This window comes from Alternaria atra, assembly GCF_907166805.1.
Source record: "Alternaria atra isolate CS162 genome assembly, contig: 23, whole genome shotgun sequence".
Lineage (NCBI taxonomy): Eukaryota > Fungi > Ascomycota > Dothideomycetes > Pleosporales > Pleosporaceae > Alternaria > Alternaria atra.
In genome coordinates, this window is record NW_025091321.1 from 17,614 (window position 1) to 33,291 (window position 15,678).

General features: G+C 50.4%; 3 protein-coding genes across 3 annotated transcripts; 1 reads left to right on the forward strand and 2 right to left on the reverse strand.

The window, feature by feature from the left end:
• Positions 1-5,517: 5,517 nt before the first annotated feature.
• On the forward strand, positions 5,518-7,638 carry ALTATR162_LOCUS3610 (uncharacterized protein; the record flags this gene model as incomplete). The annotated part of the gene is made up of 1 exon (XM_043311218.1): positions 5,518-7,638. The coding sequence occupies one exon, from the start codon at positions 5,518-5,520 to the stop codon at positions 7,636-7,638; it is 2,121 nt and encodes a 706-aa protein (XP_043167153.1).
• Positions 7,639-7,851: 213 nt separating this feature from the next.
• On the reverse strand, positions 7,852-9,293 carry ALTATR162_LOCUS3611 (uncharacterized protein; the record flags this gene model as incomplete). Its single annotated transcript, XM_043311219.1, has 3 exons — positions 7,852-8,423; positions 8,473-8,851; positions 8,898-9,293. The coding sequence occupies 3 exons, from the start codon at positions 9,291-9,293 to the stop codon at positions 7,852-7,854; spliced, it is 1,347 nt and encodes a 448-aa protein (XP_043167154.1).
• A 1,405-nt stretch (positions 9,294-10,698) lies between these two features.
• On the reverse strand, positions 10,699-12,253 carry ALTATR162_LOCUS3612 (uncharacterized protein; the record flags this gene model as incomplete). Its single annotated transcript, XM_043311220.1, has 2 exons — positions 10,699-11,544; positions 11,714-12,253. 2 exons carry the CDS (start codon positions 12,251-12,253, stop codon positions 10,699-10,701), a joined length of 1,386 nt encoding a protein of 461 aa, XP_043167155.1.
• Positions 12,254-15,678: the final 3,425 nt, after the last annotated feature.

Consider the following 15,678-nt stretch of genomic DNA (forward strand, 5'->3'; position numbering starts at 1 on the left):
TAAGACGGTCGCTGTCCTTAAAATGAAGTACTGGTGGCCACATGCGAAGCGCGACGTTAGTGAATACATCCGGCGGTGCGCCGCCTGTTAGCTGAACAAGATCCGCAGGCATAAGCTATGGGGGCAACTTGTCCCTCTACTAGTGCTAGATACCGCATGGCGGCATTACTCCTTGGACTTCGTCACTGACCTGCTGAAGTCACAAGATGATTAAGGAAACACTTTTGATGCAATCCTTGTCTTGGTGGACAGGTTCTCGAAATACGTCCGTTACCTCCCCGTAGCAAAGACGATAACTGCCTAGGGCGTCGCCGACATCCTACTACGGCAATGTTTCCTGAAGATGGGTCCGCCCGACACACTGGTGTCGGACAGAGGCTCAGTCTTCACCAGCCAGTTCTGGTTAGACATATGCTTCTACCTGAAGATAGACTACCGCCTGAGCACTGCGTTCCACCCTTAGACAGACGGGCAGACTGAACGACAGAATTAGGAACTGGAAACCTACCTCCGCATCTACATGGGATACTGGCAGGACGACTGGGTCGGCCTGCTGCCCTACGCGGAGTACGCATACAACTCGAAGGAACACTCTGCACACGGGCAATCGCCCATAAGAGTAGCCTTCGGAACAAACCCTAAGGGGTTTGATGGAGTACCTGATGAGCATTGGTTGCGAAAACCACCTACATTATGGGCAGAAGGCGGGCTAACACTGGAACTGCGACGGCAGGTTAGCTACTGACTTACTGAGTGGGCGGACATAAGCAGCGCAGCTAAATCTAGTTTGGAAAAAGCCTAGCGTACGAACGCGAAATGGTACAACACGTCTAGACTACCGCTCTACTTCGCGGAAGGCGACTCAGTCTTGCTTCGATTAAAGAACATTACCACGAGCTGACCCTCTAAGAAGATGGATGCTAGGTACCTGGGACTATTCACGGTCACTAAGAAGATCGGTAAGCTGGCATACAGGCTCGACCTCCCTCCGTCGATGGCCCGTATACACCCCGTCTTCAACATCGCACTCCTAGAACCCTGGAACGAACCCTTTGAGTTTACTAAGTTTAAACTAGGACCGATCTAGATACTAGAAGATGTCTCCGCAGGAGACAGATACGAGGTAGAAGGCATCCTGGAACACAGGGAGACTACGGCAAGAGGCTGGGAATACAAGGTCAAGTGGCTGGGATGGCTAACCTAGGATTGCACCTGGGAACCGGAAGACCACTTGGACAACTGCGAGCAAATCCTCGCAGAATACATGGCCAACCCAAGGGACGTATCACGGGCACGCGGCGGGAGCCGTACGGCCTAAGGACGGCCCATGGCCACGCCAACAACTCGTCGCCAGACCTGAGGGTCTGAGAGAGGGAGGGGACGCAAGGGGAAGCTGTGAGCAACCCTATGTTATGCGCAAAGTAGAAAGCATTACTAGGACAACAAAACTAAGTTCTTAGAAGAAGATGTCATTCTACAAATACACTACGAACCGCAGAAGAACTACTAGAGACCTCAGTTACCCTCGGGGAAGTTACTAGCTCCTCCCATCAGGGTATTAGAGGAACGACGTTTGGAGTTGTAACGGCGCTTAGTCGGGGAGCTGCCGGCCTCACTCACATTCAGATATGGCGCCTGAACCTTATGACCGCCCGGAACCTCACGACCATAGTAGTACCAGCGCTTCTCTTGTTCTGACGCGGTACCATCCTTGGAGAATGAAGCCCTCTCAAGGCTAGCGTCCACCACAACATTAGAAGGCGCGTTTAAACCCTGAGAACCTAAGCTAGCAGTATAGCGCTCAAGGTTGAAGGTGCGGGAGACTTGACGCGCCTTGGCCTACTTAACGTCGGACATCTTGGAGCGGGTAATCTCACGCTTGACCTGGGCGGCATGTTCGGAGAACGCGGTACGGAGCTCCTTCGCGTAGTCGAAGGCCCGCTTCTAGTACTCGCGGATGTTCTCGTCGGCGTCGAACATCTCCTGCTCTTGTCCCTCCGAGTAGCTACCATCCCTTATGGCGTTGATGCTCTTGCGGGTAGCGTAATCGACGAGGTACATGGGCAGGTTGACGGCGCGGCGGAAGGGAGGATCAACCTGTAAGACATTAGCAAGGACTATTGCGATGGCAACTAGCACTTACAGGAGAACAACCCGACTTATGAGCCTTACGACAACTACTGCAGACACTATAGGAGCTGTTGCGCTTGCAGAACTCGTCCTCCATGAAGGCCCGGGCAATCCCTTCACAGTCCCGTCGCTGACCCGGGCTTGCTGACGGTAACCAGCGCCACAAGGCAAGACTGGCAGGCGAACCTCACTAGCTGAGGCTGGGCTTGCAGGTGCTGAGGCAGGTTATAGATGTGGGACGGGATGCTGCTCGAAGGGACGGCGCCGGAGATGGTGCTGGCGTGGATGGTCATTGTGGTGTTGATGCGGTAGACTGTTGTTGTCGTTGTGATGAAGGTTGGATGCAGAAAAGATTCCAAAACACTGCAACTTATACCCTATCACCTCGCGCTCTTACATGCCCGAGGGGTCTCCGTAGTCGCAGCGGTGCCTCACCGCTTGCCTCACTATGGGGTCGCAAACACAGCAAAATGCGCTCAACACCCTAACAACACTACGCAAACACTGAGCTACGTGCTGGACAGTTACAAGACAAACAGGCTAAACACCCCATTATTCACCGCGGTGAAGCTGGGAGATAGCTAGGTAATGTGGCTGCGGCTATGGCAACCCGAAGTGCGCGGAGCATAGTAAGATTTTTTCCTTATAGAGGTTTTTTACATGCCCCTAGCGTTTGGGTCGCGGGATGACAACGGGCAGTGATCGGACCAACGCCGACAGCGACACGGTGACGTGAAGCGCGGACGGGCTCTAAGCGTAAAAGTATTGCGCTGACATTGCAAAGACCGTTGTGAGAGTCGGGACGACTCTCAAGAAGGGGGGGGGCTATTGTCACGATGTTCTATCACCACAGGATTCCAGCCACAGACTGGTGAGCTACTGGGAACCCTTCGGGGCACCGTCGGATCACACCAGCCACAATCACGTGACGTAGGTATATATCATCCCTCTGAGAGGCTTGATAGCTCCTTAAGGATTCGTCTCAATACAAGCCTATACCGATATCTTAGTGCCTGTCCAACTACTCCTCACACCCGCTGTACAGACCCCCTGCGCCTCTACTCTATCCCCTTAAGCTACTACTAAAGCTTGTACAGATAACCTAGCGAGACCGCCTACGCCTATTACTGCCCTACATTCTAGAACCGCTAGCCTTAGCAAGAAAATACCTAACCTAAAGGAATTTAATAGAACTTAAGACGACCTTTAGCGCTTTGTCTAGCAGATCTATAGTAAGATAACTGCTAACGCTAACCGCTTCCCTCTAGCTATAAATTAGATAACTGTAAGGGGCTACGCCTAAGTACCACAAGAGGCTACGCCAAAGAATTTCCCGCTTATCTATCTTTGTATTAGCGTACGGAGGATAAATACCGTACAAGGAGGACGCTACTCTTCTTTTCCTTATCCTTCTTCTTCTGTACATAGGAGCAAATGCATACTCGTTAGCAGGCCTCTTTCCGCCCATAACAGTAGGTAAGTTACTCAAGAAAACTAGGTGTTTTCCTACCTTAACGTCCTCTACCCAGCTTAATTGCAGCCCTGTTTTCCCTTTATGTTACGATGTTCTATTACTACAGGATTCTAGCCACAGACTAGTAAGCTACCGGGAACCCTTCGGGGCACCGTCGGATCACACCAGCCACAATCACGTGACGTAGGTATATATCATCCCTCTAAGAGGCTTGATAGCTCCTTAAGGATTCGTCTTAATACAAGCCTATACCGATATCTTAGTGCCTACCCAACTACTCCTTACACTTTATAAATAAGCGCTAGAGGTAGGGCTTGTGATGGGCTGGAGCCCAGTTGGTGAGTCCTCGATGATATCTCGGTCACGTGCGCGAGGCGCACTGTCCACAGATTCCGGGTGCCCCCCCTGAGCACCCGGATTCTGCGTAAGCGAGCCCGGCAGAAGGTTATCCCGAGCCGCCGCCCCCTGAACGACCTTCAGAACCCTAGCTACCTGTAGTTCTCTTCTCTATCGAATACAACTCCAGTATACCTGTGCGATAGCTCCCCGAGCGTAGCCCCTTACATTGCTACTCTATTAGCACTAACACAAGCTAGGACTGTTATCTATTCCTTAGAGCTATCTTGCAGCGCAGCAGTAACCTCTTTTCTAGCCTATATTGCCTTAGAAAAGACTCTTTTGGAGCGTCCTGTAATGCTAATAAGGAACCCCTTTTCATCTATATTATACTCGTTGTAACACGGGATAACAGAGGCTGAACGAGGGGGACGATTATGGTCTCAACATGTTTGCTTTTCTCGTAATCGCCTTGGCCTCCAAACCTGCTTATAAGCTGCGCCCCGCGCGTTAGCAGAGGGGCAAGAATTATTCTCACGACCTCCCCACCTAGTGTAGTAATACAGAGCTTTCCCCCACTATTCTCTTGTAGTGTGAAGCAAATACTATTGCCTATAACTACCCCTCACACTCGTTCTCTAGCTCAACTTCGTACTCCAGCATCTTTTAATAGAGCAGATTAAAGTATAAGCTATACTTGTACTTTGAATTAGCTTTGTGGCGTACCTAGTCTATCCTAGTAGTCTATTTTAATGTAAGGTGGGTGTAAGGGGCTACGCTCAGGGAGCTATCGCACAGGTATACTGGAGTTGTATTCGATAGAGAGCTAAGCTCTAGGCTACGTAGCTATCTATATATACTTAGGTGTAGAGCTGGAAGAACTATTGGCCGATAACGTCCGAGCGCCTATCGGGCCGAAGAAGGAGAAAACCGAGGTCATAGACGAGGATAAGAGAGCAAAGGGCTCTAGCCCGTCACAGTGGGCATGATTTCTTTTTAGAAACCTTGAAACCCAGCAGTGCCCCACCTTCTTTTTCGCCACTATACCAGCGAAATTTTGTATTATCTCCCTTGTAGGGGGTAGCCCTCGCTTTGTTAGAGCTTCTATATATTTTACAAGCTCAGATTCTTGTTCCTGGTTGAGTTTTCGGCGTTGTTGAGCTTCCCCTGCATTTGAGCGCGTTACTCCTTGATGCTGGCGAGATAGCGTTGCGCGGCTAATATTGAACTGTTCTGCGACTTTTCTGTATGAAAAAGATGCACCAGGAGCGCGCGATTCGATTGCTTCAATCGCAGCTTGAATTGGGTCCATATTGGTGGAGTTATGGTGGGCTGGAGGGAGGGTGAATGGATTTGTGATTATGGTGGGGCGGCTCATCGGGTGAGCCGGCTCATCGGCTGATCATGCATAGTACCGTCGAGCTGAACGCGACGGGCCAAGGCAACTGCTAGTTCTCATCCATCACAAACACGAACGATCCAGACTCATCAATGGTCCTTAGAAGTCGCGAGCCGACCTTGTAAGAACGAGGACTTCCTTTGAAGTTTTGCAATCACAGTCGTGTGCCACCTTCAACATGTGTTGGAAAGTTCAAGCTGAAGCCGAGGCGTTGCCTTTCATCCCTGCTGCGAACAGAGTGGGTTCCGTTGCGACAGCCCCGCTTCCCAGATCCACCACCGCGGCAGCCCGGCCTACCATATCCAACACCGCGACGAACGCTGCCATTCCATTTCAGTCCTGCCGCCGCTGTTCAGACCGATTTGCCTTCATCTGCGAGGATGGCCGACGCGTCCATATCATCGTGGGACTGCCCAGGGCATTGCGGTCCAAGGGCTTATCCGCAAGCGCACGCCAACACGACGCGGGTTACAAGGCGATCTCATATGTCTGGGGACAAACAACCAAGCTACAAATGTATTGCGCCAAATGTAAATCCTCGTTCCTGACGCCGATGCAGGACGCCCAGAAGTTTCGCGAGATAATGAGCCTCGCCAGGACAGACGAGCACATCTGGCTAGACGCTATGTCAATCAACCAAGACGACGAAAACGACAAAAAGCAGCAAATATCACAAATGGGCCGACTATACGGCGAAGCCAATGCCGTTGCAGTGCTTTTCCCCAAGTCCGATGAGGGGGCGTTTGAGCTGCTCACATCCATGGCAAACAGGGCCGATGTCATAAATCTGCATAAAGAGGCTTTTATCAAGAACGAGGATTCTTTACCAGGAAATCAGCTATCAAAATGCTGCCAAGAACTCTACTCCCTCATCGAAGAATTTGAGCAAACCCTTCCGGCCTCGACATACTTTCGTCGTGCTTGGACGTTCCAAGAATGGGCAATGGCTGTTACGCTGGACGTTAGCCTTGAAGGCAGCTCGACTATTCTACACGACGTCAAATACTCCGTAATACATGCGGTGACTCTGTCTACCATATACAAGCACAGCCAAGGCGCATTCGCGGCTATAAAGCTTGGCTTCTCACGGGGCGAGTTACCGCGCAAGTTCAACTTGGTGAAGCGACTCTTTCCCGACGAGCTTGCATTTGTGTCGCCAGACGAGAAGCTTGAGGATGACTCCAGCCTTTCCTTCCAGACTCTCTTTCCGTCCCTTGGTGGGGACCGTGTCTTTGGGCTCAGGACAAATCCTGCTCAATCAATACCCGAAGTCTTGCAGAAGAAGACGCCTGTACATGAACAGTTTCAACTGCGCACACCACGACCAAACAACTCACCTGCTGCCTTCAAAAACCGCCTGAGTGTGATGTTGAATGCGTTTACGACGTCAACACGTGAGGCTTACTTTGAGGCTGATCGCGTTGCTTGCTGGGCGTCTATGTGCAACATCAGCTATGCATACGACAAGAACGATAGCTATGCTGTAGCATTGCAAAAGGTGCTGGCTCAGATCCGCTTCGCGTCAGAAAACAACGTGCGCCTGTTCACCTTCCAGGCAAATACCAACTCGCTGCTGAACTCCGTTGACCTGGATTTCTTGGAGTACGCTTCGTCGCACACTCAAAGCAACGCGCGGCACGGTGCTGATTTTACCGGAACGCCCCTGTTTTCTGGACGAGCTGACACTTTACGACACGTCAAAATCTGCTTGCGCCAGCCGAACACCCATGTTCAGCTCGCTGGCGACCCTGCGCTCGTGCAGCAAGTTGATGGCATAGTGTCGGTGGAAGCAGCACAGATGAACGATATTGAAAAAACCCTAGAACTGTGGGCCCCCACAATCACTGGATGGCACGATGGGATGACTGTCTATAATATCGTTGACAAAATCGGTGAGCTACTGAGGGACACCCCCACCACGGAGTTGGCGTCTAAAGCACTCATCCTCGTAACGATCAATACAACCTCCATTGACACCAATGAGCCGCGCAAATGCGCCCTGTGGACAATTATGCCTTATGACCGTGAGCACGGTCAAACTATGGTTGGCCGCGAGGTTGTCAATGGGCAGCTTGTGCTCATTGTGCGGCGCGAAGATTGCTGCGATATCGTCGGTTATCTCGCACTTACCGACCAACAGTCGGGCACACACTTAGCCTGGTGCCAGGATGATGGCACCTGGGCTAAGAAACTAGACGTCCCACAACGGGCTGATATCATCGATGCACGTATTGCCTATAACGATGTCTGGTGGGCGGGCAAATACGCAGTGGGTCAAGACGTGATAAGCGTTCGTTAACTCCAACGGCGTGACGATTGCGACTGTGGCCTTTAACCTGTTTCTATTCCTGATCTAGAGGACGTTCTGGATTTTAGGAGGATTAAGCAAATTCCAGTCGTGTTTAAGAAGGTATGATAAACACAAAACCGGAGGCAAAGCGGTCGTGAACCGCATAGCGCATCTTACTACCTTGCGCGTTATGTCGGGTATAGCGGGAATTGATGTGAGAGCTTATGCCTTCCTCACTATCCACACCTGCGCTAGGTATGCATATCTCGTCAACGCTCTCTGGTTGAATCCGTATTCCGCTTCTTTGCTCCGAACCTTCTTGCCTTCGAATGTCAGCTCGCCGCACTTATTACCCAAATCTTCGAACTCGAAACCCATCTCCTCTACAACATCGATAATCTCCGAAAGGCTCAGTTGCACAAAGGGCCCAGTACCGTAGAGAAGTGGACCGAAGTTAATCCACCTACCACCAGGCTTCAAAAGCCTTTGTATGGTATCAAAATACGCCATGAGGTTACGAGCTGTGTCGATGAAGAAATGAGTGATGATAATGTCAAAGTGGCCTGGTTGATCTTTGAATGCGGTGTTGAAATCACCCTCGACGAGGAGTACGTCAGGATTGGGCGCAACATCGGGTACCGCAACGCTTCGTATCATATCAGCTCTCGTGGCGTGGTGCGACATTCTGTCGATAAAAGGATGTATGGTAACCGCGTTCGCATCCTTTTGCGCTTCCATGTAATGATAGCCAACGTTCATGAACATTGACCATTCATTGATCGTCACCTCGAAGCCTGCGTTAACGTCAACAGTGGTTCTGCGAACTGTGCTGAGCATGCGTACCACCAAGATTAGCTACGTCATGACCTAGCCTACCGACACCAGAGCCTGGAAGTAGTACTTTGAGAGATGCGGTCTCTGATGACTGCACCTTGATGTCGCTCAAAGTGCTCAAGATGCATGGAAAAGCCTCGTTCCTCTCCTTCAGACCTTCGTCGGCCCAGTCTCGTACGTAATGCTTAAGCGTTTGCGCCCTGGCGTATGTGTCAGGTTGCCTCTTGTCTTTCTCGGCCTGCTTTATGTGTTCATCCAGCTCCGCATGATGGATACCATAGAACTTCATAGCGTGAACAGCCATGCTCTTAGAGACGGCTGCATTCACAAGGATAAGTTCCTCAACCTCATCAAGCCTCTTTGTGTAGCCAACTACCTTTTCTAACGTCTGTTCCAGTCAGCGATTATCGTGACGACATTCATGCTCAGCCGACCTTCTTCTGCTGCTTGCCGACGCTCTTGTACAAGCTTCGCCATCGGTCCAGCTCAGCCATGTGACTTTCGCGATATTTGGTATACGCCCACAACGCTTCGAGGAGCCTGTAACGCGGATGGCTCGTTCCCCATCTGCCGCTCTTCTTATCCATTCTTTTCAGTAGCTGTAGCTTCTCCCGTCGATGGCGAGACGCGTCATCAACATCGCTTGGGGGCATCGCACCCATCGTCAAGGGATCCTGCGCGACCTGCGCGTTGTCAATGGCGATGTTGACTTCACCGATGTTTGGTATGCTGTCCGCGGCATGGGCTTGGCTTTCTCCCGTTGCGGTTCCGATGTTGGCCAAAGCTACTGAGCTGAAACCTGCGAGGAAAAGCAGCAAACATGACTTCATCGTGTAGGCGCCTAGAGAACCAAGCTGTTCCGAAATGTAAGAGAGGCAATTCAGGCTTCGGTTGGTAAAGCATTTGAGAGCTGTGCGGAGGTCTTGTCGAAGAGAGATATGGATGAAGAGGCGTAAGCCTGCGCCTTTGAAACAAACCCTGCATCGAAGGTAGCTCTTAACTATGTGACTTATATTGTAGTCGATGAACATATAATGGATGCGTCAAGGCTCTTGGTGTACGGCGTCCTACTGCTGCAGCACGCCTGAACCACCACGAACTATGGGATAGTATAGCAGGGCTTCAACAGCTGTCTAAGCTAGTCGGCGAGCGGTTGTGAATAACTAGTGAGTATCTTAGCACCCACTGACCTATTTCCACATGGGAAGGCTTACACGGCCCCTTGGCAATGTGCTTCGGGCATTGGAATCTGTGTGTATTGTAAATAAAGAAGGGAACTTGGTTGCGCGATGCAACGGTGCCGTAGCCGGCGATTCGGCAAGAGTGATTCAGTAGACCGTTCTTGGCAGCTAGCTGTTTAAGAATGCCTGGCCGCACGTCCGCACAAAAACAACTGGCACGAACCAGGAACTCAAGCAACTCCGCACCTGCAACAACAACACGAATTGTCGAGAGCTAGATTGGGCTTTACCCTAGACGCGGGAACGGCCACTGTTTTGGATCCGGTGGCGGTTGGGGTTGTAGGTGTTGTGATCCCATGCCATTGGGACGCTTTGTTGTCTGTTGCTTATGGCCGGCGACCATGGTGTCCACCATGAAGCCTATACCAGTGGCAGCGTTTTCATGCCATTGCCGCTTCCATCTCACTGCCCGACCATGATCCCACGCAAGCGCTTGCTCAGCGGGTTCTACGCTCCATAAGCATTAGACCCGGATATAGTAGCTTTCAGCGTCGTTGGGTATTGCAGACCAGGGCTAACGTAATCCGCCTAAGACCACCATCAGGCGAGAGAATCGACAGCCGCGAATACAAAAGAACATACAGTGACCTGAAAAACTGTAAGTCTAATCATGTATAATATACCGGTTCCAGTCCTGCAGCCTGTACTTCTTCGCAACGAGCTCTTTGCAGTGCCTCTCAAAGGCCTTCACATGTTGTTGTGGTGGCTCATCGTAAACAGTACCGAGGGTGAGTCTCTTGTACGCGCAAGACTTGAAGGCATCGTGCAAATTATGTTCACTGTCTGGCGGCCGGAATTCCATGCGATTCCAATCGGACGTTCCCAGTATGTTGCTAACTGCTCTCGACCGTGAAAGTAGCGCCGCACTGGTATTCGAAAAGCAAACAGACATGAGATTGAGCTGACGTTAAATTACATCGGTATGTCCAGAGTGACGGGACGTAGCAGACGTAGGAGTATTGAGCGGCAGACTCCAAAACTAGTCTCAATACCTCTATCGATCCGTCCTCGATACAATCGCCAAAGTCTGCCTCATGAACCTCCTCTTCGCATCCCTCCTCTTCTCTACTAAGTCCCTACTTTGCGTCTGCAACTGCTCAATCTGCTTGTCGATGTCGTTGATTTGATCCGTGAGGTTCCGATCCTCAGTAAGTACTTGAGAGACTATCTCGGCGAGGTCTTCGAACTCTGCATCCTCGGCGGTGCGTTTTGTGCCTCGCAATTCTGGAGCATCGACGGCGTTGGAGGGATTATTCAGTTGCTCCGCGTGAGCAATTGACGGGTGCGGATGAGCGATTCTAGATGTGATGGGCGATGATAAAGGATTGGGTGTAACCTCAGCGAGTGTGAATTGGATATGACTTTCATCGGTGGTTGGGCTTACCTCTTCCGATGTAGTCTTAGGCTCAGTTTGCCGTTCGTACCCAACGAGGGGTGCTCTGACGGATGCAGCCCCCATCCGCTTAGCAATGTATTCAAGCGCGCTCCGCAAGCGCTCAGGATAAGCCTTCGTTTCTCTGAGCACACAATCCTTTGCTATTCCGACTGCAATGAAGTACCACTTTACCATAAGTGTGAGTCGGGCTTTCTCGTCTTGGCCGATGGTGTGAGTACCTTTTGGGAAGGTTTTGTCAAATGGGTGTAGGATACGCTGTTTAGCGACGTCTTCAGAGCGGATGGCTGTCTTTGAAGGTGCGCGCTTATCTTCGATATAGAATTCGATCTTGTGGAATTTGCGTAACTTTCGCATATACGCATAGATGTCGTTGCCGTGTTCTTTATGGTGGCCTATAAAGGGCTTTCTTGGCTGGGCATCGAGAAACAAGTCCTGGTTCACGAACTGAACATCGTCTGGGTCGGGTAGGTTTTTTCAGCAAGTAAAGCGCGCCATGTGAATCCAAGTAAATGTGCAGCTTGTCCAGATCAGAATGCTCATTGTCGCTCGTGCTGACGAACGGGCTTTTTACTGGGCTTTTTACTGGGGTAACAAGCTATCCGGTTATCCCTACCTCTATACCAGGATGGCCGCGGTGACCTGAACGTTGATCTTGCGCGCCCCTAGGTTCTTCAGGTTCTGGCCTTTCAGATTCCTTCTCAGCACGTTTCTCTGCATCAATTTTCTCCAGTGCGTTGTAGAGTCGCCGACAATACATGACATAGTCAATTTCGGGCTCGATTTTGCCCATGAAGTACCATTGAATGACGATATCGAAGTTGCTCTTCCCCGGCTCAGAGGTGTCGGCGCTGTACCTGAACGGCACATTGAGTGGCAATTTCACCACCTCGTCTAGCGTAAGAAGTTGTGCTGTGGATGCATTGAGCCGACGATTGGCTGGCTTGAAGCAATATTGCACCTTGCGTGGGCTGCCGCCGAAGCTTTTCATGAAGGCAAGGATGTCGCGTCCGTCGTAGGTACCAATCACAAGCGCTGTCGGCGGTGTTGCTGCAGGATGAAGTACCCAACTCATCAAATTGTGGGCCGGCAGTGCGGCGATCAGATCGTCTCCGCCATAATAGGCGATGCGCTGCTTAATGATGCTGAGCGCCATGACTGTAGGTCGTGCACGAAACAATGCAGCTGAGAAAGCACAGGAGGTGTGACCCTAAGTAGTCCAAGAGTAACGGGGAGAATCGATGCGTTGCCAACAGTAGTGCTGCTCCAATAGACGAAGTGCGAAAGTTGTATGGTATAATGATGAGGAAGAGTGAGGTTGTCAACAGTCTTTGCGCCTGAGCCGAACATCCAAAAGTCTGGGCGACCGAAAGCTCGGACCACCAACGGCCAATGCGAAAACTAGTGAAGGGGTAGGGCAACACCGCAGGGTTGACAGACTAAGAAGCAATGGGGCTCGCCTACGTAAACGACGAGTTTTCGAAATAGTTCTGCCCCATCGCGCCTGAGTTTCTACAGAAGAAGCCGTGGTAAAGACTAGGATAAATGGTGAAGAAGGGTGCATATGTGATATTGCGGGACACGCGACGCGACATGCGACGCGGCATACGACGCGATATGCCACGCGATACGCTACGCGATATAAGTGGCTAGAAATCAAACAACAGGGGGCCTTGGGAGCACGGAGCAACGTAAACCAGAAAGGCTTATCTGATTTAGCCATAACGGTCAGAGTGGGAGCGCGCTTGAAACCACTTAGCGAGCTGCTTGAGGCGCTACACGAGCTCAGAAGCTCCATTCAGATTACAACTTCTTCAACGTTAGCTGGTGCGTCCCTAGTATAGATTGTGCGCTGAAAAGATTTGAGGGCACAAAGGCTGATTGGCGTTAGCGAGACTCACTGACACACACTTCCATGGAACACGACGGATTGTAGATACGCGCCTCAGCGTCATCCGAATGAGGTATAAGGGTTTGTCGGTCAGCCTTCAAGCTTATTCTCATAGCCTTGATGTATTTCGAATGATCATCGGGGGCCAAAATAAGACTTACTGTCCCTTGCGGACCTCGAGGATCTTTATTTAGCTTGACAGAGGTAGGATTGTAGGGCGAAGGTTGTCATTCACAGGATCGTAGATGTCTATTGCCTAGTGTTTGGGCTGACTTTCCCGCTACTCCAACCTTGGAGGTATCGAACGATAGTTTCAAGTCATGTTTTAGCCGCTTATCGACGCTTTGGGAAGTGTGAATGAGTGGCACACGTTTAGGCGGCGAGTGTTCTAGATCGTAAAATGTCAGCGTAACAGCAAGCGGCTACTCTGGCAAGCTCTGAGGGTAATCCACGGCGCGATCGACCTTTGAACGTCGCTATACTTACATGCAATAAACGGAGTGATCGCTTACTTGACTGTCAATAGTCGCGGAAGTTTCGTCGGGTCTGTGTTTGAAACACAATAGAACTGATCCCTGTAAAGCTTGGATCAGCAGAAATCAAGTTGCAAAAACGAGGTCAATGCCTCCACGCTCTGCTTGAGCACAGTCCCGCAAAGAGATATACAGCCTCATGGATCGCTCACCTGGGTAGAGAGCAATAAGCGCTCTTGATCGATATTTCGGGTACGCTGCACTGCTATCAGTATGGTCACCTGTATCCCAACAACGGAAGCAAGACCGTAGTCCGGAGCACGACGCAGCGACGCACGACGGAGTCGTCGTGATTGGTATTTTGTTAAGGTTATAGACACAACGGGGTTAACTGAGGCCTGATCAGTATTTAGTACAAATAGTGGTGGCAAAGGTACTTACTCTTACCTCGTAGGGTGGCGGCCATGTAGATAAGCTCAGAGCAGAAGAAGCGACCGGAAAAGGGGCTTCAAGTGCCTGTTTAGCTATAGCGCTCGAGGAGGACTAGCCTGTTACAACTCTAATTGTGAACAAGTATAACAAGCGCACGGGGAAGACTAGGGACCATGGCGTTGACCTATGACTATAGTCAGTCGTAGAACATTGATACTGTGAAGCCCGCCTAGCATTCGGTCATGGAGCTTTTTCGTGCCACCGTTTGAGCTGACCTAAAGGACAGTTTTTTTCTTAAGAGCAGTCTTTTCTTTAGCAATGGGCGCTGAAGCATAGGTATAGAGCTGATAAAGGCAAACGAGCCGCTCGCTCTTTAGGATCGAGACTTACGTAGAGTAGACGATCATAGAGAATATCGTAAAGGTACGGGCAAGCTACCAACGACTCGAGCGACTCAAGTAATCTCCTCGATATTGTCAGTGATTTCTGGAGGAGATCTTTGTTCAAATGCACCACTAAGACTGTGCGACGCGTTAGCACTAATTGCAATAAGTAGGTTAAGAACGGGCTAGCAGTTTCGGAGTGTAAGTTAGCTACACAGTTGTTGCACAGGAAGTGTGGATGCTGGTTAGGAAAACCGGGTAGTTCACTAAAACTTAATTCCATAATTCGTATATGCGTATTAAGTTGCCCTAAGAGAGGTCAGCAAAGATCGTTGAGGTAACGTTATAGGGAACAGCAGTTACTAGAGATTGTACAAGCCCGTAGGATGATACCTCCTAGCTTGGCCATAATGATCCGCGCTCGCAGCCGACGCGACCGTGTGCATACCACGATTTTTAGATGTATAAACTATACAAGATAGCTGTCGAGGAAGATAGGCTTCGGCTCTCAAAGGGCCTCCATAAAGCTCTCATGCCTCGTAAAGCAGCCTAAGAAACACTACAGACCTAGGCCTCAAGAGCACAATTCGGCGCTAAGCGGCGCCGACCGTACTAGCATGTTAGTTCTATGCAAAATGAAGGCCACAGGATACTCACTGTCTAGACAGAGCAGGATGTAGATGCAGAGTTAAGCGCGGAACTACTAGAAATGCGGAACTAGACGCGGAACTAAACACGCGAGGCTTTCCCTAATATTAGCTAGCGCAGTACATGCCTTCTCGCTAGTGTCTTAACAAAAGACATAGTAGCCAACTAGCGCTACTAACACGTTGCAGCTCAGCCGTTCAGCACAAGAACGTTGTTTGTCTAGTTACTAGCCGTTACACCTAGCTTGAAATAGGAGGATAGGGACAGCAGTCGTAGTCCTCCAGGATGCAGCTAAGGTTAGTCGCCTGTTGCATCGCAGATCCCCGCCAGAAATAAGTCTTAAGTGTAGCGATGTATAATCACAGACGAGGTTTCCAAACATGTCGCACCGACACCTTTATAGTCACTGACCCACAGTACGCTTATGCTAATAGAAGGCTATCTGTAAAGCAAGTGCCAACAATCTGCACTACAGTGTCAGCCTACATTACAGTACTTACTATCCGCTGTGTCGAGAATTCAGCCTTGTTAAGTGATCAACTTTAAAAGTATGATGTATGTCCTTGGTGATAAGCAGGAGAATAGCATAATGCTAGCTGCTAGCATAACGACGATCGGGGTTGACTTTGACACATTTACCATCGCTGACATGGTAGCGTAAGGTGGTCAGAGATAGGCACGACGGTAATACTGCTGACCGTATTTATGGAGGTAAGCAATTGTTATCGAAACTATGGCTGTGGCAGTGCTGTTC